The sequence below is a fragment of the Rissa tridactyla genome, chromosome 6 (genome assembly GCF_028500815.1).
Source record: "Rissa tridactyla isolate bRisTri1 chromosome 6, bRisTri1.patW.cur.20221130, whole genome shotgun sequence".
Classification (NCBI taxonomy): Eukaryota; Metazoa; Chordata; class Aves; order Charadriiformes; family Laridae; genus Rissa; species Rissa tridactyla.
In genome coordinates this window covers 73,164,157-73,189,255 of record NC_071471.1, presented here as the reverse complement: position 1 = coordinate 73,189,255, position 25,099 = coordinate 73,164,157, and the positions used below count along the sequence as shown (strand labels likewise).

At 50.7% G+C, this 25,099-nt stretch overlaps 1 protein-coding gene across 1 annotated transcript in view; it reads left to right on the top strand.

The window, feature by feature from the left end:
* The first annotated feature begins 15,255 nt into the window (after positions 1-15,255).
* STK32C (serine/threonine kinase 32C) overlaps positions 15,256-25,099 on the top strand; it is a 95,185-nt gene continuing 85,341 nt past the window's right edge. The window contains exon 1 of the mRNA XM_054207482.1: positions 15,256-15,340. Coding sequence (XP_054063457.1) covers positions 15,256-15,340 — 85 coding nt within the window. The remainder of the gene's footprint in view (positions 15,341-25,099) is intronic.

Genomic DNA, 25,099 nt, shown 5'->3' with positions numbered 1-25,099 from the left:
TTGTCAGCAAGCCTGGAACACTGACTCAGTAATTCAAATTGATCAGCTGAAGGCAAGTCATGAGCTGAGAAAAACAACAATGTATTCTGGAAAGAGAACAAAGCAAGTTTCTGAAAAGAAATTCTTTGCTGTGAGGGTGGTGAGCCCCTGGCCCAGGTTGCCCAGAGCAGCTGTGGCTGCCCCATCCCTGGAGGGGTTCAAGGCCAGGTTGGACGGGGCTTGGGGCAACCTGGGCTGGTGGGAGGTGTCCCTGCCCAGGGCAGGGGGTGGCACTGGGTGGCCTTTAAGGTCCCTTCCAACTCTAACATTCTACGATTCTATGAATTTGCAGATTATCCCCATTGCTATGTGTTCTTTGTATGATAGAATAGAATCATAGAATCATTTAGGTTGGAAAAGCCCCTTGGGATCATCAAGTCCAACCATCAACCCCACTCTACAAAGTTCTCCCCTACACCATATCCCCTAACACCACGTCTAAATGACTCTTAAACACATTCAGGGATGGCGACTGCACCACCTCCCTGGGCAGCCTATTCCAGTGTCTAGCCACTCTTTCTGTGGAGAACTTTTTCCTAATGTCCAGTCTAAACCTCCCCGTTGCAGCTTGAAGCCATTCCCTCTTGTTCTATTGCTAATTACCTGTGAGAAGAGACCAGCACCAACCTCTCTACAGTGTCCTTTCAAGTAGTTGTAGAGAGTGAGGAGGTCTCCCCTCAGCCTCCTCTTCCTCAAACTAAACAGTCCCAGCTCCTTCCATCGCTCCTCATAAGATTTATTCCCCAGGCCCTTCACCAGCTTCGTTGCCCTCCTCTGCACTCGCTCCAGCACCTCGATATCTCCCTTGTATTGAGGTGCCCAAAACTGGACACAATACTCAAGGTGTGGCCTCACCAGTGCTGAGTACAGGGGGACAATCACCTCCCTGCTTCTGCTGGTCACACCATTTCTAATACAAGCCAGGATGGCATTGGTCCTCTTGGCCACCTGGGCACACTGCTGGCTCATGTTCAGGCGCTTGTCAATTAGAAGCCCCAGGTCCTTTTCTGCGAGGCAGCTCTCCAGCCACACTGCCCCAAGCCTGTAGCGCTGCATGGGGTTGTTGTAGCCCAAGTGCAGGACCCGGCACTTGGCCTTGTTAAAGCTCATTCCGTTAGCATTGGCCTGTTGATCCAATCTATCCAAGTCTCTCTGTAGAACCTCCCTATCCTCATGCAGATCAACACTCCCACTTAACTTGGTGTCATCTGCAAACTTGCTGATGATACACTCTATGTCCTTATCAAGGTCATCAATAAAGATGTTAAACAGAAATGGTCCCAACACTGAGCCCTGAGGGACACCACTTGTGACTGGTTGTCAGCTGGATTTAACTCCATTGACCACCACTCTTTGGGACCGTCCATCCAGCCAGTGCTTGATCCAGCAGATCGTATGCTCATCCAGGCCATGAGCCGCCAGTTTTTCCATGAGAATTCTATGGGGAACAGTGTCAAATGCTTTTCGAAAGTCTAGATACAAACCAGTCAAATTGTTCTTTATGTGTATACTTATAATAATAATTTATCATAATACATATTTAAAGGTATAGTAAATTAGAAAATTGCCCATTGGCCCTCGTGGCTACTTTCCCCACGTACCACGTCATAAGTAGGACATACATATATCACAGAATCTTCAGAGTTGTGATATATGCAGTAAACAATCTCCCTTCTGACAGCACACTGTCCTGCCAAGTCTCCTGGCTACCCTCCGGGACTGGCCTCATCGATACCTCTGCCTCCCCTTTCTACTAGCCCTTATTCGGGCACCCCACCTGAGTGCGGTGCCAGGCTGGAGGCAGGGAGCGTGGCGAGGCCCTCAGCGAGGCTTTGGGCGCTTTCCCTGCTCACCTCGAAGGACACGGGTCCCACGAGGGACTCGGCTGCTTCAGGCTGAGGCACGGGCCTGCCCAGGTGTCGTGGCTGCTCGGCCTCCTGTCCCCAGCGCTGGGCACAGGCCCACAGGCACTTGCCCCTCATGGCGCTGGCTGCGGGGACATGACGGCTGCCCCATCACCCAGCGCACTCACAGTTCCTCCACCCGCGCCCACCGCTGCTCGAGGGAGGGTCCCCCTGGCCCTCCCCACCCAACAGCCAGCGTTGGGCTCCATCCATGCTACCAACCAACACAAAGAAAAGTTGCGGTCTTTGTTGCAGTCTTTGTAATTTCTACTGATTGTGGCGGGTCCTAACAAGGTGCTTAGGTTTTACCTGCAGGCCCGGGTTCTGCCTACCCCCCCACACCGCTCGCTCCGCTGAACCGGCTCCCCAGGCCGGAGCGGCCGCGGGCCCTCACCCAGGCGTGTCCCGGCCGTGGCAGCCCCGCGGAGGCGGCTCCTCCAGGCGAGGGTGGCCGCAGGCTCCGCGATGCCCGCCGCGGCCCCCGTCACAGTCCGCCGAGGCCGGCTCCGCTCCGCCGCGCGCAGAAGAGCGGCAATCGGTTGGAGACGCCGCTCGGCCGCCGCCGCCGCCGCACCGGGCCCGCGTCTCCGCGGTAACGGCCCGCTGCCGCCCGCGGTCGCCCCCCGCTGCCAGCGCCGGCTACGGGCACAGCGGCCGCCGACGGCAGGTCTCCTCCGCCTGAGGGCGCCCGGTGCCAGACGCCCCAGCCGGCGGGTGAATGGGGCCGGGAGGTCCCGGGAAGGTGCCACTGCGGCGGGCTGGGAGGGCCCGCACGGGAATGGGAACTCGCCCGACCGGCGGGGCAGCGAAGGGCGGCAAGTATTGCCCGTCCAAACGGTCCAAGGCCCACTTGGTCATTTTCCAGTGACCAGAAATACCAGCGTTCTTCAAGCACCTGCCCAGGCCTTGTGGGTCCTCACAACCCATCGTCAGCTGGGTTCGGTGCTGGCCTTCATCTCCCCCTGGCTAGGCCAGCCTCTCCAGCACAGCGCTCCTCCGCTCCTCTCACAGGCTGCTTTCAGAACATTTTTTTCCTCTGTTTCCCATTATTACAACTTAATTTGTTTGTCTTCCAGGGCCAACATCCACCGTATCCCCACCTCGATGAAGCAGTTGTGCTGACAGGCCTTCCTCTTCGGGAGGTCAGAGGGAGTGGAGGAGGAGGCTCGGACAGACCCTCTCGGACACCCAGCCCCAGCGGGGGCCGGCCGGGCTGCGGCACCGTCCCTGCAGAGCCTCTGCACAGCAGGGTGAGCAACACCATTAGCCAGGGGTTGTATTGGGCTGAAATAAAAATCGGTCTTAATTAGCATCTTGGTAGAAATCCATTACTGGCACACAAAGAGCGCTTAATCTTACAAATCCAGATAATTATGTTCCCAGTGACCCGGCTGAGTTTGATCAGTAGCACTAGTAGGGTTTAAAATAAAGGAAAATAATTTCAGAATTTGGAGACTTTTTTTTCCTGACATACTATGCATATTAAACTAAATGAGAAAACAAAGCTATTCCAATGGGATTCCTTTAGAAGCTATTTCCTTACAGAAGCTTTTTTTTCTTTAATTTGTAGAAGAGAACATGATACATTTTATTATAGTCTGTAACCTCCAATGCATGTTGTACTCTGTAGGAAGGAGTATCTCACTACTGTAAGAGCTAATCACATGGTGAAATGTACAGCCTGGGCAATAATATTTGGAGGCAAATGGGTAAACATCTTGTTAGATTCCTCTGCATATACAGTGTCTTTTGTAGCAAGTACAGCTGGAGACTGGAACATCTCGAACTGCCAGAGAGACTGCATTCCTACAAAGCTTTCATGCCATTAAATTTAGAATTGGCTTCCCCTTGTCTCACTTGAACAATCCCCTGGTTTAGGAACTTCTGACCTCTGAAGACTGTCCAGACAGGAACCGGTTCTGTAATAGAGCATGGTGAACCTTGAAAACTTCCATTTTATAGGAAATCTCCGAATTCTGAAAGAAAAAACCTGTTGTCCTGCAGTGACCTACAACACTACCATTTTCATGGTGACAGTTGGCTTAAATGCGTAACTAAATAGGTCTAAGTTTTCATGTTGCTTTTATTGTAGGGCCACAAGCTTCTGAAAAATACACCATTACCTGGGCTGAATAAGACAAAGCACCTATTCCTCAGCTTGAGTGCATCTCCGCTTGGAAAACACAGATTCTACTAATTAGACTGTTACTGCTGATTTTAAGAAAAAGCAGGTATGACTAGTAATTGTATTACACTTTTCCTGGAATAGATTTTCTTTGAGGCTACTTAGGTGATTAAATCACAATTATGAGCAATGTTTATAAACCAGAGGGCACAGTTTATGAAAATTAAAAAAGGATCAATGGCAAAGGGGTACTGACAGAAGTATTGCTTTGCATTTGTTTATGCAAAACCCAAAATATTTTAGGATAATTTTATTTAAGATGATATAAGTAAAAACATTAGGATTGAAGCCAATGACATCATTCCATTAACTAAAGCGGTGGTTATTCCAGGTAGTTTTGATCTCAGCATTGTGTTTAGAATTCTATGACACATTAGTAATGGAGAAGCATTTTCATTGGCATTTTAGGGAAAGTGAACCCGGAAGGATACCCAACCTAGGTAAATCATCTTAAAACAGGACTCTCAATGTTCCTTTTTGAAATCTCCAATTATTATCTCCGAATTATTCCATTCGGCCTCCTCACCTGAGTTCTCTGTGCAGCATCAGCACAGCAACATAACACCTTTTCTTTAACACAACAGTATCTGGAAAGATTTTACCCTAATGAGAAGGCAAAAAGAAATAGTAGATCAAAAGTCAATAAGTATATCCCTCAATGGGTTCATTTTACTTTTATCAAGCCAGAGTTACAAGCTGCAGTCACAAAGCGCCAGCCGGTATGCATATTTCACTGCACAGATCACCGCCAGGTTGGTCGTTGCATTTTCAGGTTGCTGAGCTGCTCATGAGTTTTACAGCCTTACCTTCTCAAGTCTTTGGACTCGGAGCTCTTTGGGCCATCCAGTTTCAATACCCAACGCACTCCTTTACAAATACAATCACAACAACAAAAGTATCGTTAAAGTTTGCATGTGAGACAGCAAACAAGCAATATTGGGTATAGATTTGTGGAATAATTACTAAATTGGCCAAGAATACAAAAATACAGCATTGTTCACACATTAAGGAAAGTCATAAAATCAAGAGGCTTCTGAGGTAGAATACAGCCGCAGCTAGCACACGAAGAATGCAACATCTGTGATTCCCTGTACAAGGTTGTTTGCGAAACTACACGAGGGATGGAACGGAACGCGCTTGTTCCGTGGCCTTCCCTTGTGACGAATAGCAGATATGGGGACGAGATGGTACTACGGAACAGATAAGCGGCCTACACGCTACCCGAGCCAACATTTCGTCAAATGTTGATGAAATGCCGTCCTTTGTGCGAACTTTGCTCACCACAATGTACCAAAACACACCTCCATCCTGGAGGCTATCCGCCCCCGAGGTGTGAACACTCCTCCTTGAATACATTAATCATAATAAAAGTACGTATGACTAAAGTCACTCAAACTCCACTTTGAAGATAAAAAAATAATATAAAAATAGCCCAAGAGAGAGGGTATGTCAGGGAAGACACCATCGCGAAGAATTCCACCGCCGATTTCCGGGATCAGTCGACAGGCTGAGCCTTTCTTCCCCCCCATAGGGACACCTTTGGGTAAGACTTAGATTACACCGAGCGCTTTCTCGGGACTTAGAAATTTCTCTAGAGAATCTCTACCCTACATTTATAGCCAGGCTGTATCGTTTATAATTTTGTCGCGCGTTTGTATACTTAGCAATATCTTTATTTGCACGTGCTTTGCAGACAGTGTATTTATCACCGGCAATCCTAAAGAACCTGTATATCTGTTGTTTAAATAAACCGCACTGTTTCAGTAGCTGATCGTTTCGCTTTCTCACTGAACGCGACCAAAACTTGAGAGAGGCCGTGCTAGTTCAGGAGCACGACTAGACTGAAGGTGCAGTCCACTATTAGTGTATCCAAATCGTAGTAGTTTAATAAATATTAAACGCGATTGGACTGATAGTGCTGAATTGGGCATCACTCAGAATTTAAACCTAGCCGCACCTAGCCTCCCCCCTCGGTGAGGAGTGTTAGAACGCAAGGGGGTTTATCTTCTGCCAAAACCACTTGGCCCCGTTTCACGCAACAAGATTATTTCTGATCTTGGGGGATGACTAAAGGTTTCAGCTTTTTGTATTGGGAGTTCCCTCCTAGAAGCAAAACCATGCAAGGATTGAACGTACCAAGAGAAAAGCATGCACTTGCCGTGCAGACAGAAATATCTCAAGGGCAGGCTGCAGTAACAGCGTTGTCCAGCCCCCGGGGGATCCTGACCCCACATGCTGAAGCGCGGTCAGGTCTCCCTCTGAAACACTCATCCTAGCCATAGCCGTTCAGAGCAGTGATGACAGAACAAGGAGGAACAGTGACGGCCAGGAACTAGGATGGGTTTGCTGGAGACCTGAATTTATACCTTTTGACAAACACAGAACCTGTTTGGACATTGAAAGAAGAATTTCTTATAGGTGGTAGGTTAATCCTTCAGCTGCAGTGACACTAACATAATTTAGGATGGACTAAAATGATTGCTGGAGTATCTCCAAAGGTGTATCAGTCTCTGCTTTTGGAGTCAGCTGTTTTGCTGGGCAAGAAAGGAGGTGTCACATGTTTTGTTTGATTGAATCACAAGATATTTTTTTTCTTCTTTTAAAGGATGCCAATCTCTGAGAAGACCAAGCTTGGGCACTGATCTCTTCTCAGGACTTAAGCTGTTGAGTCTTTGTACAGAGGGCTCAGAGTCAAATACGCCGGGATGGATGCTGAACCGCAGCCCTCCTTCCTCCCTAGTCCTGCTTTCTATGATGCTGCACCTCAAACACACCAGTACCCACGGAAGGGAGGGAGCTTCCCCTGCACCCCATCAGGCATTGCCCTGGTGCTAAAGCAGAGCAGCCAGTTATCTCCTGCGACTCAGCAATGGCCTGACTGGGCTCCTCTTCACCTGTATCAGAGCCTCCCTGCGGCACCGGGAAGCCAACTGAGGTCTTTACAGGGCTTTGTCACTACTGACAGTTGCCTGTGTCGATACCACCAACACTTCCCTACACTGTCACAGGTTGACGTGGGTGCCAACAGGATGCTCATGCAGAGGACTTGTTCGGTTATGGACTTCAAGGGCACTATATCACCTTACAAAGTGGGAAGTGATAACCACGCTTCAGAGCGAAGTGTTCAGCTTTTCTGCCCAGCTGCCTGTTCAGGGTGGCAGGCACCTGTGTTACACAGCTTTGACCTGCTTTTGACTTCAGGTAAGTTCGGAAGCAGAGGGTTTTTGTTTCCTCATCCTTCTTAAATAAGAGACATTGAATAACACAAGGAAAGTCCTTGCTTTCTATATAAAATTACTCTCTATAGCTTTATATAGATTTTTTTTAAATACTCCCATAAGTGAAAGAACTAGATGAGTGAATTCTAAAAATGAGTCTTATTAAAATATAGGAACATATGTTGTTAATTTCTTGGTGAAACATTTGGTTAACCTAAATAAATAGAAAACATAAGCAGAAAAGTGAACAGACACACAAATGAAAGGAAACACAAGAAAACGGAAGGAGGCAGAAGTCAGCAAAAATTCAAAGAGCTGAATTGCTCAAATAGCACCAGAAATACAATCACTGTTTCACAGGATTAAGCAAGAGAAAGCATTACAGCACACAGACAATTAATCAGGATTTATACTTTACACTGTAAAAGGCCAGGCCAAGCCAAGCCAAGGCACTGAACTAGCACACACTTACCTCAGCAGCTTGGGAGGAAAAGGCTTGGCAGGGAGGAAGGCAGGTGCTTTTATCACTCTGTACGCTTGGGCACCTGCTGGTAAAAGACTTGTAATCCTTCTGCACTACAGCTGGCACCTGCAGGACCAGGAGGAGCCCTGCCCTGAAAGGTGGAACCCTCTTCCCACCAGCCTGGGTGAGGTTTTAGTTCCAGGGTTGTGTGGCAGGAGCTCTGCCTGTTCACGCTCACTGCGAGCTGCTGCAGGTGATCCCGATGAGAACACTATTAGTTAACTGTGGTGGTGTTAATAGGCTTTGAAACAGCTGGACCAGAGTGATTACTATTAGCATCTTTAAAAATAGAATTGACACTATTGACAGAAACATTAATGGTAGGAAAATGTGTGAAATTTCCCCCTTATGTAATGTTTATTGAAAGAATTATGTGTTCTTTTAGAGGAACTTTTTAAAATAAACATAGGCTTTTCTCTGTAGGCTTTCTTCTTGATGAAGGCGGCATGTGAATTTTAAGAATCACAGTAATATTCCTTTCATCATCTTAAACTTGTCGCAATTATAGCCATTATATTCAGTAAAGGGCTTATAATAGGAACGTAATATCATGGTATATTGCCCCCCTTGTTTCTCTGCCTAAATTAGGAGTGTCTTATAATATTTGCCTCCTTTGCAGTTTTATGATAATTGGTAGCATTTTTGTTTAGGAACCATTTTCATCAGCTGAGTGAGAACAGATAACTACAATGAATGTAGTGCTGCTTCAGGCAGTTCTATTTTTATTTGCACTGGTTTTATTCAAGATAACTTCACTGATACCAGGGAACTTGATCCTGATTTCCACTGGTGCAAGAAGAAAACGCTCATCGTTCCATGAAACCAGTAAAAGGACAGAAAGGGAACCATAAGAGAGATTAACAAACAAAAATTGAAATACTATCTTCAGTTTCCCTCATACTGATTTTGACACAATATAAAATACACAGCTCACGATGCTTGGGAATGAGAATGATCAGTCATTCCTCAAAGAATACTCATTCACTTGCAGAACTGAGGCGATTGAGAACAATTGGATGAAATAATTCCTGATACAAATCCTTTGATTAAATGAATAATCCTGGATTTTCATAAAGAATTTATTTGGCCTGTCCTAGGTTAGAAAAGGTATCACGTCTCCCAGTTAAATGAATGCACGCTGGCTTTGCCTGTTGAATGCCACTGGAATTTTCATGAGACACAACATAGGTGGTACCGACTATACGAACACCTAACCACTTGGGTTCAGCATATGTAATTCCGTGAAGTTAGAGATGATTTCGTGGCTGGTGAAATGAAAGAAAACTCCAGTTTCTTGGAATGCGTGAGAAAAGAGAGAATATGCAAAAGTAAACACAGATGGGAAAAGACAAACTCTTCCAAACGTAAGAGCAGTTGCTCTGCCTTTTGCAAGTCTCCCCTCGCCTTTTGCAAGTCTCTGCTTGCACCCAGGTGAAACGCAGTCATGCGAGCCCCATCTTTCTAAGGCTGGGTCTACATAGCATCTTATCTGTCCTCTAGGCTGTAGTCACACAGGTTTGGATCAGCCGATTTCCCACCATCACGTGCCTTGAAGCGCAATACGTATGGATGTGCTCCAGGTCTGGATCCCTTTCCACAATAAGGGACGAGGACGATGCCCAGTCGGGAGTGCAGATTCCTGTGCCTCTGTCTACTTCGTACCATCCCCCCCCTGCAACCCCTGCAGTAGTGGTGGGCTAGATGGACTTTGTACACGCTGCTGACCGCAGCAGCTCTGGCTTGCCTGAGGTTTGTCTCCTGCTTTCCCTAGGAAGCGTAGAGCTTTACAGCTTTTCTTTCTTTTCTAATTTAAAAAAATCATTGATCTGTTAAATATTAACAGTTTCCAGGGACAAGCAGACGTACATATAGTATCCCCAAGACTTTCACTAGTAAAATGCCTAATTGTCTTTTAGTAAAATATGAAACACAAAAAGAAGAATGAAAAATGGAAGAGGAAAAAATACAAAAAAAAAGAAGTAATGAGTTCTTAGGGGTTTCAAGAACAGTCTGTTCCTAGTAACCTCTTTGGTCAGCCAGCTTGCACGTAGCTTAGAGATGTAGCTAGAGTTACATCCAAAGGTGTCTTAAAGAATATAGTATTGTAAAAATCAGCTTTTAATTAAACTTCCTCATTTCAAAACCAAAGTGGATCTCTGTTTCCCTGGAGACCAGGATATGTAAGAAAGCAGAATTTTCGCTCCATTTCCCTTTCCTATGTTGGACCACTATAGAGCAGTTCACGTATCTTGCGTTTTTCTCCTGCAGGATTAGTATTAATTGCTGAATGGACGTTTTCAGAAGATGACTGGACTTGTGTCACGGTGGTGGGTAATCGCTATTGATACTCGTGACGTGCAGCTGTTCTCTGAGGGGATGGACATCTTTCGCTGCAGGTTACTACACTGGTTTTGAACAGTGGTATCAGACAGGAGTGCCCGCTGAGCTGCCGGAGAACCCTGTTTCCAAGTTGCAGCAGTAGAAAATGAATACGATTCTGCTACAGAAATAACGAGGACGTGTCTGTCTGATCCTCCAGCACATTCGCACTGGGGTGAGAGCAGACACTGCTGTTGGAGAGAAAACAGGAGTGCTACATTTAGCATTTTTGGCACTGATTTTGCACCACTGTAAATGACTGTGCAGGGGCAGTTGTGACCCAGCATTCTCTGGTCCCAGACTGATCCGCGGTGGTGAGCATTTCATCCTTCTCGGCTTCTTTTGATATAGAGGAGAAGACAACAACAGAGCTCTGTCTGAATTACTCGAGAGTACAAGGAGAATTAGAATTCTAAATAAATTGGAATTTATTTGCAATGCTGTTAAAATATTGAAAATGGGAAAGCTTATGTAACACAATTTATGCTAAATATTTGCAAATGAAATACACATCTCACTTTTCCTAATGATGTGAGCAGCTGTGGCAGTTTGCCCACAGGAAGGACCACCACCACATGACCTAGAGCCCGTATAACAAACACCATGTTTAATGGTGGTTTTCAGTGTTGGTTTTCTCCCCTCTTCCTTCCACGCATTCTCCAAAGTCAATGTTCATGTGTCTCATTTCTCCTCCAGCACATTCTCCTTTTCATCATTCAGATGTTGTCAGATATGACTTCAGATCACAAGTGAAATTACTGTTTTTCAAACTGGCACATCATGAACAATTTAGATAAACAAAACATCATTTCCAAGGGCAGCCTACAGCCAAACACTGTTGCTAGTGGCCCAGATTCTTTGCTGTGCCACACAAGTCTGGAGGAACTTTTCTATACTCTTTTTCTCTTTTCTTTCGGTTCTATCATCTTTATTGGTGGCAGCTCAGAAGGTGCCAGCATGGCACAACCGTCTCCAAACACCAGGTGTGGTATTTAGAGTAAGACTCTGCTCTCCCAAATCAAAGCAGAGGGCAAAAACCAGACGAATTTAAACCTGAAAAGAACTGTCTGATTCAATTCAAGATGAAGCTCACACAGTTTTCTATTCAAGGCAGCATTCTCCCTGACAATGTCAGTATTCTAATTTAGATTGAAAGGGGGCACAGGTGTCGAACACAGCACCTTCTTCCCGTAGAAGCCAAGGAGAAGCCGCGGCTGCCGTGCCGAGTAGCGAGCATAGGACCAGACTCCTGGTGACAGTCGCTGCAGCTCCTGCTGTTGCATTCTGAGCAGAGAAAAGCCTCTGTAATTATGGATGGGTTTAGCTACCTGACAGTTCTTCCCTTAAAAAACAAAACTAAAATAGATTGTCTTGGCTATGCAGTAGACGGGCCTTGTGAAGGGGCAGACCTCATCATGAGGGTGACGGCAAGATGATCATTTTCTTGGGATGAGTTAGGTGTTTGTTAGGACGTCTGTGTATGCCTGTGGCTTCCTAGAAAGCAGGAATAAACAAGAGGACCTAGTTTTAATTAGTCTGTATTACTATAAGAATTTTGAGCAGCACTTTCTCAGTAGTGCTCTGAATAGCACTAAAAAAAAACCCAAACCCAACTCACAAGGTCTTTTATGTCTCCTATTGAACTTCTCTTTATGAAGGTAAAACTACTTACTACATTTCTAATGAAGAAAAAATTAAACAAAGCCCCATGCTGCACCTTCTTCCATTTCGCAGGCAAAGAAATCAAGAAATGTGGTGGAATGAAACCCTCCTCTGGTGTTAGGACCATCACATCCGTATTTCCCACTCTTTTTTCCTACATACATCTCTCAAACTTCTCCGAATAAGGCTGATTCTGTGCTCTGGATTTGATTGTCCAAATATTAGTGGAGAATGAGAGAGAAATGACAACTGAATGGCAGCCAGACAACCCGTTCAATGGCACCTTTCCTCCTTTTCCTACAGAATGTAAAGGCAAAAGAAGGAGTGAAAGCTGATAGCTCAGAAATTTGCAATATATTTGAAAATAAACCTATCTGTAAACAAAGCAAAAATCACTGTCTTGTATAAAAGTCTTCTGTCTTTTTATTTGAGAGTGATTCTTTCTGATTTCTCAAAGAAATATTCTTTACGAACTATTCTTTGCCTTTGGAAAACTGTTCTTAAATTACACCCTTCAATTGTAATCCTTTTACCACTTTCAGGCTCTTTTAAATAATGACTAACTCCTAGCAAATTTTCTATAAAGCGTACAGTAACTCACATATCCATTTCAAAACATGCTATGAAAGAAAACAGCAGAAATTTTAAATTAAAACTTAGGAAGCAGCATCTCAGGAATTATGAAAGTACTTACTGATGGTGTAACAGATACAATCTAATGGCTAAAAAGCTGTCACTCGCCCTGACACTTCTGATGGGTCTGCTAACGTGGTAAGTTATTTCTGAGAAATGCATTTAATTAGACATTCCAGGAGACATTTCAGTTCAACAAGGCATGAAAAACAGTGTCACGAGCATGTTACAGCTCAGCATTCTGCAAAGTCTGACATGGGATGAATTCTGTTAGTGAGGAGCACTGCAGCAATGCCGGGTTTTATCCCGGAGAAAAGAGCAGGGACTCTCTAGAGCAGTGAGACTCAAACCCTGATTATTTAGCCAATGCGGCTTTTCCGTTACGTAGTGCTGCTCGGAACAGAAACGCAGCATGAGGCTGCTCATCAGAGCTCACGCTCCCCGCCTGGTACCGGTTCGCGCAGCAGAATGGAGCCGTTGCGTGCTTTGCCGTTTGTGTGTTGGCAGAGGGTTTGCCAGAGTGGCCGTGGGCCACACTCTTCTCTCCTGACTACTTGAAAGTAAAGTCACAGGCCCAGTAGTTTGTGGAGGAAAGTAGAGATCTTCTAGGCATGCTTCTGGGAAAAGGAGGCGTCTGAGTTCCTGTCTGTTTTAAAGTTAAGGAGCAAGTCTTGGAGGCTTCACCCAGTCGAGCAAGGACTCGGCCGTGGGGCAGGGAGGTGCAGTTTTGGGGAGGTGGTGGAACATCTGGTTCTGGGCCTCTGCTCCTCCCGGGGGCTGTCTCCATGTGCCACTCCCGGGCAGCTGCAGAGCCCCCTCCCGGCCGGGTTCCCCGCCACCTGCAGAGGTTACGGGCAGAGAGCCGCCCGCGCCGGCTGGCTGAGCATCGCCTGCCTGCAGCTGCACGGCCCGGCAGCAGGCCCGGAGGGGGCACTGGGGCTGTGCCATCACACAGTCCCAAGGGAAAGGAGCTCAAGGATCCGCTGGTCCAACCGTTCTTGGCAAAGCACGGTCTGGGCAAGACGGCCCAGCACCCTGTCCAGCTGGATCTTGAAAGTGTCCAGTGTTGGGGAACCCACCACTTCCCTGGGGAGACTGTTCCGACGGCTGATGGTTCTCACTGTGAAAAATGTTCCTCTTGTGTCCAACTGGAATCTCCCCAGGAGTAACTTGTACCCATCACCCTGCACCTTTTCCATGTGACCCCTTGTGAAAAGGGAGTCTCCATCTTCTTTGCAGCCACCCTTTCAACACTGGAACGTGGTGATAAGGTCTCCCCTGAGCCTTCTTTTCTCAAGGCTGAACAAACCCCGTTCTCTCAGCCTTCCCTCATGTGGCAGCTTCCCAGTCCTTGGAGTGTCTTGGTGGCCCTTCTCTGGACCCTCTCCAGCCTGGCCACAGCTTTTTTGTGTAGCGGGGACCAAAACTGAGCCCCGTATTCCAGGTGTGGCCTGAGCAGCGCTGAGCAGAGTGGGACAATGACTCTGTCTCTGCGGGTGATGCCCTTGGTGATGCAGCCCGGCACCGTGTTGGCTTTCTGTGCCACCGCAGCACATGGCCCACTCTTATGGAGCTGCTTGTCCTTTAACGTGCGCCGAAGAAACCTGGGGATTTCAGTGTGCGTCTGTGTAAGGGCTCAAGTTCTACCTGGGGGAAAGATGGACGCTCGGGCACTAATTATTTTTCTAACTTTTGTTTGGTTTCTTGCATTGCACTCATTGCGGTGATCGGTGAGAACCATCATTTCGGGCCTAAACTACCAACCTCAGGCCTGTTGTTTTTCCCCGTGTCAAAACTTCCCGTATAACATCTTCGGACACAGTGCAATTAAGATCTCCATAGCAAGGGAGCTTCTGAAACACTGCGGAATCTCCATACAAGAAAAACATTGATTTTCTAAGCTACCCACTAATTTAAATCAAGTCCTTATTTTATTACAATAGCTGAATAGAAATCAATGTGGCTGTCTTCACATTAATGAGGTTAAAAATCAGTAGCGAGTACTAGTGACTAATTTAAGACGAGCTATTTGCGCTTTCATAAATAACAACCGAACGCTGGTAAAAGACTTGTCCATAATATAATCTGATTGCCTTTCACATCGCTGGCGATGTTTATGGATGAGTTTAAAAATAACGAAGCCGGGTGAGATGGCTGCTGGCGGTGAGGCTGGGTGCCAGGGCAGCGCCGGGGGGGGCGGGTGTGTGTCCGCGGGGCCGGGCTGGGCGGCAGCGCTCCCCGCAGGGCACGGGCGGCTCGGGGCACACCGGCACCTGGGGAGCCGGCACCGGCCTCCCCCCGGGCCGCCGGGCGGGAGGAGGAGGAGCAGCGGGGGGAGGCGGCCCCGGCCCGGCCGTACCTGCGGGCGGCGCCGCCGCGCTGCCGCCGCCGGGGGCGCTGCGCTGGGGGCGGCGCGGCCCGGCCCGCCCCGCTCCCGCCTCCCGCCGCTGCGGCCGCCCGGCCCCCGCCGCTCCGCCCGGCTCCCGTCGGCTCCGCTCCCCGCCCGGCTCCGCTCCGCCGCGCTGCCGCAGCCGCCGCGGGCGGGAGGTCGGGAGGCGGCGGCGCCGGGCGCTGCCATGCGGGCGGGCGGCGCCGGGGCGCGGGGCGGGTGAGGGCGGCGGCTGGCGGCGGGTCGCAGCGCCTGGTGCCGCCCGCGGGAGCCGCCGGGCCGGCGGGGAGCGGCGCGCAGGGCATGCCATCCGCCTCGCCCCGATGTTTCACTGGGGCAAGTGGAAGAAGAGGATGGGAGCGAGCGCCTCCTCCTCCAAGAGACCCGTCTTCGACGAGCGGGAGGACGGTGAGTGCCGGCCGGCGTGCCCTGCCCCGCCCCGCCCCGGGATGCCCCGGCCACCGGATGCCCTAGACCGGGATACCCTCCTGCCACGGGATGCCCCGGCCCGGGATGCCACGGGATGCCCCGGCCCGGGATGCCCCGGCAGGATGCCCTGCCCCGGGATGCCCTGCCCTTCCCCGGTCCGGGGCGCCCTGCCCCGGGATGTCCTGCGCCGCCCCGGCTTTCCCCGGCCCGGGACGCCCTGCCCCGCTCCTGCTGATGCCCGCTCCGCTCGGCCCGGCGGGTCCCCTCCGCTCCCGTCCCGTCCCACCGGCGGGCTGCGCGGTGCGGCCCCGGGCGGAGCGGGCGGCGGGCCCGTGCCCCCGGGTTTGCCGGCCGGGTCTGGGCGCCCCGCGGGGCGCGGGAGTGGCGGAGCCCCCGCAGCCCGGCAGGCAGCCCCCCGGGGACGGGGCACCGCCGAGACAATAACGGGTACCTCAGAGGCGGGCGGCGGGGGGACGGTTCGGCAGGGAAGTTTCAACCTGTGCAAGGAAATCTCCGGCTTTAACAAGTAAAGATCAAGTGCAGCTGGGCATCAGACTTCTAAAAACTACTTGTCATCGGAAAATGCTGCTTTGGGTTTTTTTCTCCCGAAATACAAGGTTTTTTTGTAGAAATACACCATGAAATACCACAGTTGCATTAGACTTGTCAGCTGCAGGGTGAAATTTCAGAGGACCAGAGGAAGGGAACTCTGGCTGTGGGTGGGGGAGGCTCGGGAGCGGTGTCCGGGTGCTGGGCGGCTCGTTGCTCTCCTGACGTACAGAGCGCGCCGCGTTAGCCCTCAGACACCAACCAAGCGCTGGCAAAAATCCCCGGGTGCTTGGGGTACTGGAATTTTGCACTAGATAAACTTGGAGTTAAAGATATATGTTAATTTGAGCCTTCAAGGATGGTGATGTTCTAGTTTACATGAGCACTGGATCTGCTGGCATCCCCTCGGTGGGGGTGATCACACCTCAGACTGTGCTGCTTCTGACAGCTGGAGGGGTGTTACACCAGGTGAACTGTTACAGGAGAAGTGGCTGGTTGGTATCACCGAGAAGTATTTATGAGCAATTCAGAGTATAACGTTGAATTGTTAACCCTCGCATCTCTTACTACAGAAGTGCAGAGAAAACATCTGTTAGAGCGACAGCTCGCTGCACAGGGGTGTGCTGTGGTGTGACTGAAATGCACAACAAAATTGCCGTTGGAAGGCAAACTGCAAAATGCACCCACCCCCCCATCCCTTTATGTTGACGGAGTGCAGGAGATGGGCCGATGTGGCTGCTGGGTGTGCGCAGAGCCGGGGCTTTACCAGAGTTTTGTGCCCAAAGTGGAAAATGTATTTCATCTTGGATGTGGTGGGTCAGCAGGAGCAACAAGCCAGCCAAGTGAAAACGCTTAAATGGGAGGCTTTACTGCAAAATTCAGAAAGCATTTCATCCTGATCCGAGCCTGTATACGGCCAGTGTAGGGAATTGAGCTTTGCGGGGGAATGACCGTTGGCAAAAACCTGGTAACATCTCATAAGGCACTGTCAAGCAATGCTTTTGCAATTCTGCAGACTTATTAGGACATTACTTTCTTAATATTGCCTGCTTTTTCATCATTGCTTGTTAGTGTGTGCTCAGAGCAATTTCAGTGTTGTTCTGGTGAACTCGTATTTACTGGCACGGCATGGTTGCTATGGAGATCTCTTAAGGCATTCCAATAACTTCCTTACATAAAGAAGCCAGTTAATACTTTGGTTTTGTGTGTGACATAATGTGGAAGAATTACTAGTGATGGCAATTTAAAGTGAAATAAATTAGAAGAAGAAAAGGGGAAAGATTGGTTGTATATAAATTTTACCCATAGGTGGTTCCCAGTGCTGGATACACAAGAATGAGCCTGACTGTCTCAATCCAATGGTTAATCCCTTTTAATTATGATAGGGTGTATGCAAATAGAAGGTTAACATTTATTCTGGTGAGTTTCCACCCAAGGCCCAGTATTTACTCGCAGATCAATCAGACTCCAAATGCGTAGATTTTTGAGGCAAGAAAACCCTTACGGTCCTCTTGGCTGAGGCCCCTGGGGCTGGATCCAAGACTTTGCTGAGTTACTGCCTCAAGTCGCCCCGGCGTGGCTGAGCCCGAGCCTGTCGGGGTTCCCGGGGTGGGAGTAATGCGTTTGCTCTCCGTGTAAAATGCCCAGCGCTGGAGGATTCTCTGCTGCTAACCTCACAGCCAGACGTCATCCTTTCTCTCCAGTCCGCGTCTGTCCAACCCCCGATCCTGCCGTCGGGTCTCCCCTTGACAAACCCTTGACAAACTGACAAACCCGAGGGGTCTCTGCTGCCCTGCCCCTGTCTCGGTGTCATGGCAGGCTGGGGTCCTGGCCGCCCGGCGTCCTTGTCGGTGGGATGCGTGGATCGAGCTCTCCGAGTCCATGACTCCGAGGGTCAGCTTCATATTCCTGAGTCTGTGCTGTGGATCTTCTCTCAGCTCTCTCTGTTTTTTCCAGCATCGTTTGTGTTGGTGCTGGGACGGAGCCCGGCTGGGGGCAAGCCCGGGGCAGGTCGGCGCTGGTGTGGCTCATGCGTGGCGCTGCCCCGTGTCCGTCCAGGGACAAGGTGGTGGGGGCCGTGCCACGGAGAGTCACGCCCGAGGGACGGTGGTCCTGCTCCCTCCTCCTTCCCTCCCTGGGTGCTCTGCTGTCCCCTGCATCCCAGTTTTCCCCCAGTTCAGGCAACTTCTCTTGACTGTGAAGCCGGGTGCAGGCCAAGTGTGACCGGGCCTCTGCGTTTCGTCGGAGCTGCGGTGAAGGGACAGTGCGTCTGTCTGACACCCCTCTGGTACCCTGCTCGGCTGCAGCCTGCGCATCTTGCTCTTTCACGTTTGCGCGTACAACCTTTGAAATATTTCTGAGCGTTTCGGAGTTGGGATCCAACTAATAGAAAAGCTGACTTTGGAAGGAGAGGGTCTGCGTGTTTTGTGTGTGCGCCCAGAAAGCACTGGTACGTGAGGGATCGGTTCCCCTCGCTCCTGAGCATCGGCTGCAGCTGGTTCCATTCACAGCCGAAACGCGGGACGTTCAGTGGCTGCTGCGTGTGCCTCGGCTGGGCGCGAGCTCCAGCCCCTCCAGCTGGTGATGCCTTTGTCACAGGTAGTTCTTGGTGAGGTACAGCGTACCCTGTTTCCGAACGGAGGAGTTAATGAATGGGGATGAAGAAAAAAAAAGTAAGGGAAAAAGAATATAAGGGGGGCAGGAAGAAGAATATAAGGAAAAGACAAGTCTGCAAGGCTGAGCACTCTGCGTTGTGGTGTGCTGGAGTAAGGTGGCCTCGGTAAGCTGAACTGAATCGCGGCGGGCTTTATCATTATCACCACGGGCTGTTCCCATCAGGAAAAATCGGCCTTTGTCTGTAAGGGCTTTTTAGGGTTTCTTATTTATAGCTGTAAGAACTTTTACAAGCTTCTTACTTGGTCAGTGAACTTGTTCGCCGCCACCGAGGAGGGCCCAGTCCGGTGCCAGCTGCTGCTCGGCCCGTTGTGGTGCTCAGCGGCATGGCACGGGGCACCGGGCTCTTGGCACAGCAGGCGCAAGGCTTGCCCTCCGTGGGGGCAGAAAGGATTTGCTGCTGTCGGTCTGCGAAATGGCCAAGCAAGTTTTATTGATGCCCCCGTCCTTTATTTTTTTTTAATTTTGTTTTTTATGCTAGATGGGGAAAACCTGTAATAGTGAAGCCAATGGGAATGTTTCAACCGAAATATTTAAGACAACGTTTGGGAATGTTTCAACCCAAATATTTAAGAAGACGTTTAGCAGAGTTGCCAGGACTTGGGAAGCAGGGCTGAGTAATAGGAAATACAAGGCACACTTAGCGCTATTAGCGTTGCCCACAGTTGTGTTATGTGAGAGAGGGGGAAGAACGCAGCATGGTATATCTTTATATGCAGTTATATCTAAAGAGGGATTTTGCAACTGCATTTTGGTTGTGGCTTCTCCTGAATCAAAGTGGCTTACTAAAAATGTGTAAGTAAATACCCATGAGAATATGTAAAGCCATCTGCTGCTTCTGCTGAGCTCTTCCTTCCTTCGCTAGCATGGAGGTGAGTGGTCCGAGGGCTTTCTGCCTCTTTCCTGACACTCAATTAGATTTCCCACTGATTTACAAGGTTTTAGTGCTGCAGCCCAATTACTTTCATCGTGATTAGTATTTTGTCTCGATCACTTCTTTACCCATGCCTTATTTGACTCTCTCTGCCGGGAGGCAGATGGCTTTTTGTAAGGGGGTCCAGCGCAGTCTCCTGGGTTTATCCTACTTGCCTCAAAATCAACATTTGAAACCAAGTTCCCGGTTCTACAGCCCATGGGTACAGCTCTTCAGTGAACCGGCCGGACTCCAAGAAGTGTGTACTCGGGGTTAGTCTTCAGGTCAGGTGAAACGACGGTGGGTGGTTTTGTTTCCCCTCTCGGGGAACAATCTGTGTTCGATGTTTTTTTCTCAGGCAATGCGAGGTGCAGGCACCAGACTGGAGTGTGGGAGAGTGAAAAACCCCACTGCAAGGGTGGCCGGCGGCATTCGGGAGGACGTGCAGGGCAAGGGGTGCTGGGGAGGTGGGAGCCCCGTCCCGGGGGCTCATGGGGTTCTGGGGACGCGGGGGGGTGCCCCCTCCTCACTCAGGGCTGGGGCTTCTGTTGGCTCTGGGGCATCGCCTGCGCGCGGGCCAGCGGTGCTCTGTGGTGGCTGCTCTCTCCCATGGCCTGCGCGTGTTGGTCGACGTGGGTCTAAAACTTCTCAAAGAGCCGCTCTGCGCGTGCCCGCTGCGAGTTTCCAAGCTGAGAAATACTGTTGTGTAAAAACGTGTTTCTGTGGTAAAAGAAGAAAACTGTTAGAGGTGTTGATGCTTTCCTAGCTCCTAGCCGTGCAGTTTGCTGAGGTGCTCCAGCTCCAGGGCTGTGCGGGACCTGGGGGGCTCCTGGAGCCCGAGTGGGGCTGGAGGGAGGATCCCGCTCTGCCTCCCCACCGTCCTCCTCCTCAAAGGGCCACGGGAGGCTGGGGAGCCTCGGCAGCTGCGGCACGGCGCCCGTCCCCATGGAAACGGGCGAGAAGCTGCAAAACCTGGGGGAACGTGCTTAAAATAATCCCCATTTTAATTTCAAACCGTGTGTCGGCAGGCTGGGGGTTACACACGCCCCAGAGCGTGCCTCCCTCCTGCCTCGCGCTGGTGAGCGAAAACCGGAGTGTGGCGTGTGGGGAGCTGTTTGACGGACACAGGAGGGACCGTGCGTGCTGCTGCCCAACCTGCCTCTTGCTCCGACCTGTCGTCCCAGCTGCTGCGGCTTCCGGGAGGATCTGTCCCATGTGTCATCGTCAGCTTACATCACTTTGAAGTCAAGAGTTCAGTTCTCGCAGATTGGCAAGCTGTTTACGTTCCTCCTTTCGCTTCCCGTTTTCCCATCGGCTGGGAGCGAGATGTCCAGCGATCTCCACAGCGCTAGGCGTTAGGTTTTCAGACCAGGATTCTCCCCTGTAATTGTTTGTTCCAGGGGTTGGGACCTTCAGGGAAACGAGGGCACGCTGCGAGATTGTCGGAGCGACAGACTGGAGAGGACGGGGAGCAAAGCCTGACCTCCTTGTGCGTCCTGTACCTCTGGTGACCCAAAACCCCCCACCAGGTCTGCCCCAGGTCTGGGGCACCCCACTGCGCTGCCAGGAGAGGGACCCTGGCAGCGGGGACAGCCCTGGGGAAGTTTTTCACCCCTCTCCTAAGGCGATAAGTGTCATGAACCACGTTCTGCCCTTTCGGCCCCCTCCTGCGGGGTGGCCAGCGTGGCCTGGCTGGGTCCCCTGGTCCCTGGGGCTGCCCCGCAGCATCGTCCCTGCTCCGGCCGCTGCCCGTGCTGCTCCTGCCCGGGTGGGCTCGCTGCGGGGGCACGGCAGCCGGGGGGCTGGCTCCTCTCGTGCCGGGCACCCAGCACCGCGTCTCCCCCAGCTTTGTCCTCTCGGCTGGGCAGGGATTTCAAGCCCTGGGGAGGAAACATTGCCCTTTTGGTTGGAAAACTATGGACTAATGCCCCGTAAGGTGGTTATAAAATCCCCAGTCCTATTTATTTAGGGTCAGATACAGACGTGTTAAGCGTCCATGCTCTGCAAAGTACTTATTAAAGTAATCACTGATCAGATTGCAAGGCAAACTTTTTTCATAGCCTGACTCTTATGTGGCTGTGGGTTGAGAGCACAGATGCCTTTCCCTGTTATTTAAAAACAAGAGAAAAAAGCCTTTATGTATTATCAGAGCGGTAGCTAAGTAAGCAAGCGGGGGGAGAAGGGAGTGGGAATTACAAGGAGGTGTCAGAAAAGCTGTGTTTAGTATTGTCAGCAGCGCTTTGTTTTTGCTTTACATCTTGCTTCCCCCAGATCCCAGGCTTTTTGTGTGCGCTCTGCCCAGAGACAAGCTCTTGCCACGCGCTCGCTGCCCCCAGCCCCCCCGGCAGAGCCTGTGCTCCTCGTTCAGTCGCAGGAGAGAAAACCTTTCCGCGCGTGAAGCTTTTCAGAGTCTCGTGTAACGCAGAAATCGGTTAAATCCGGAGCACTCAGTAACTGCAAGTCACGAAAGTGTGTGGTAATAAGCACAACATTTGGGTTACTGGCTCTTTTTCTCCTTCAGAAATAATTAATAACTTCGCTGACACTCTCCGCACTGAAGGCCATGGTCTGGTCTCAATAGCGCTGGAAGAAATCTGAAGAAAAAGCGTCCAGGATTGCATGGGGAAAGGGGACAAAATGTCTCCCTTTGAGCACTGCAAATTGCAGTTATGGAAAACCGTTGCTATTGCTCACCTAAGAACATGCTTTATCGTTCGCTCGCGTTGGCTTAAGAACATATATTTTTGTTTAAATCTTCTAATTTGCAACTATTTACAAAACTAAGCTGCCTTTCATAGAGAAAATGCAGATTGCATAGGAGGCTGGAAATTCCGTGTTTCCAGCATTTCATTAGGTATCTTGTTCTTCCAGATCTTTGGGGTGTTTTCCCGTTCCCTTTGCCGTTTCCCGTGGTACAACGTCCCGGTGAGGGGAGGCGCAGCCGGGCTGGGGCTGAGCCTCCTGCGCCCTCCGCTCCCGCCTGGGGCAGCTCCCTGCCTTTGCCCGCTGTGCCCCTCAGGTGGTCTCCGCTGGCCGACGCGGCCGGGGGGTAAGCAAGGTGCAAATTTTCATACTTTTGCTTTTTGTGGAGGTCTGGCACACGCAGCAGACCTGGCCAGCATCGTTTCTCCAAACCTGAATCCAGCATCTCCGCAGGTGTCCCGCCTTGGGGAGCGGGGCTGGCACAGCCACGGCAGGCGATGGTGAGGGTGGTGCTCTCAGGTGGTGGGTGTTTGAGCACCGCGGGGGTCACCACGTTGTCCCAAAGTGGGGTTGTTTACCCGACATGCCAATATAGACCCAGAGTAGAGGTACTATCTATTTATTTCATTTCTGCAGAGATGGGCGCTGGGTGGGAATCCCCAAAGCTAGCACACTGGCCTAAAAATTCTTATGAGTATTTATACGGCTCAAACCACAGAAATACACATCCTTAATTATAATTATTGGTTAGTACCTTATCTTAACAATTGGTGTTGATTAGTACAGTCTCTTGCTTTCATTTAAAGTTACAAGGTCCTTGAATTGATGTGCACATGCTCAGTTCAGTCTCTGGTTGAGTTGGTGGTCGCGATCTCCCACTGCCACCTTTACCTTTCCCCCAGTTACTGCACATTTTTGTTGACTTTATGCCTGATCCAGCAGCTGGCTGGTTTTCGGCTGGTTTCAGTGCCTCCTGTGGTGGGGTGTTCCTTATTATCAGCTTTCTCTTCTTCTTCAAGGGTATATTCAGTAGCAAGGCATTTGTTGTTTATACCAACAGGTGTAATATAAAGGACCTCGTGACCTTTTTACAGCTCTTTGTTCTTACTTAGTGAGACCTTCTACTTTTTTAAAGTACGTTCTACCTTTTTAAAGTGCATCATCTGCACCCCGCAGGTGGTGCCTGCAGGGACGGATCTGTGCAGCGTGCCTGTGCTGAGCAGCTCGGCGCAGAGCCGGCTCCCTTTGGGCGCTCCTTCGCTCTCGGGCAGATGTGGGCTCTGGATGCAGGTTGGTGGGACCCTCCTCCTCCTCTCCCGGGCTGCCCAGCCGCCAGACCCCGTGCACTCGAGTCTGGCTCGCCCGGCACACAGCTGGAGGGGGATGCTCCGTCCCGCAGGACCTGCTGAGCACGGTGTGCCCCTCGGTGCCGCGCGGCACTGGGTGGGATGGGATTTCACATCCTCCATCCTGTAGGAACAGCCCAGGCATCTTCTGGAGGTGAGGGGGGAAAGGTCCTGCGAGGCCCCGAGGGGCTCGTGTGTCTATGGAGGTCTGAAGAGAGGAGGTCAGAGTAACACAAACCCTGGGGGCGGCTGAGGCTGTTTGCATGAAGATAAAGAAAAAATGAACAAACCCAACTGCAATTCGTGGGTCACTTCACTGATAGGGAGGGAAAGGGCAATCAAGAAAAAGTTATCAGAAGTACAGCCCAGGCAAAGTGTTAGACCAAATTAATACTTGGCCAATTGTGTAAAGGCCACGGTCCTCACAACTGGCGTGCTGTGAATTCAGAATAACGTGCAGGAGCACGCTGCTGGGGATCTAAACACCGTACTGGCCACGGTCCCGGTGCTGGCGTGGTGACCTCCCCGGCCCTGCTGGCATTGCCACCGATGCCTGCAGCCCTGCTCCCCGGGAGGGCGAGAGCCAGGAACGGAGCTGGCAGTGCCAGGTCGCTGGTGGGCACCGTCGCTGGCAGCTGTGGGCCAGGAGAGCCTGCAGCACCACTGCCCGGCTGTGAAGCTCTCACGAGCTCTTGCTGGGGCTGGCAAAAGGTCAGCGTGTGCCACTTGACAAGGAAAACCTTCCCAGAAATGAAAAAAGTTGGTCTTTTTGCAATTAGGTACCTATGAAAGTCGGGTTCTGCAGTGGTGGGCAGGTTAAAATGCCTGCAGCCGGGTCAGTTCTCACCAGATGGGGGTCGCGTGTGGAGCATCACCTGGAGGAGGGGTGCGTGGTGTGGTACGTGCTCACGAGTCCTCGCAGGTAGGGTGATAACGTGTGTTTCCTTTATCCCTTTGTTTCTGGTGGGAATGCCTGAAATTGGTGGGTAATGTGGTAAAATGGGGGGTAACGTTTGTGTGGAACAGAGATGCTGGCGGCAGTGTTCCTCTGCCCTGGGGTCAGGACTAGGGCTTTCTGCTCCCCGTGGTCACAGCTGAGTCTTCACGTGTCCCGTCCGCACATACTTGGGCAGGGACGTGGCTGAGGCCATCATTCACCGTCAGCCTGAGAGAGCAGAACTGTCCCTTTGCTTTCCCAGGGACCTGCTCCCCAGCCGCAGTTTCAAACGCTTTGTCATTCGCCGGAGTCTATGAAACATGGTTAAAGCTGTGGTTTTCTGTTAATGTGCGGTTTCTACCACCTCGTCCTAGGATCCTGTAACGAGGCACCTACCTTAACCACGAATAATACCTCCCCGTGTAGGACGTGGCTAAAAGTTGTGGGGAGGTGGTGCGGGGCGCGGTGGCAGCAGCAGGGGACGGGACGGTGTGTGGAGCCGAGGTGCGGTGCGTGCCGCTGCACCGCTACCTGCGCCAGGGGGAGGGAACAGCCATCGCTACGCTCTCTTCTGGCGTTTGTCTCCCTTAGTGAAGAGAGATGGGAGAGCTCACCAG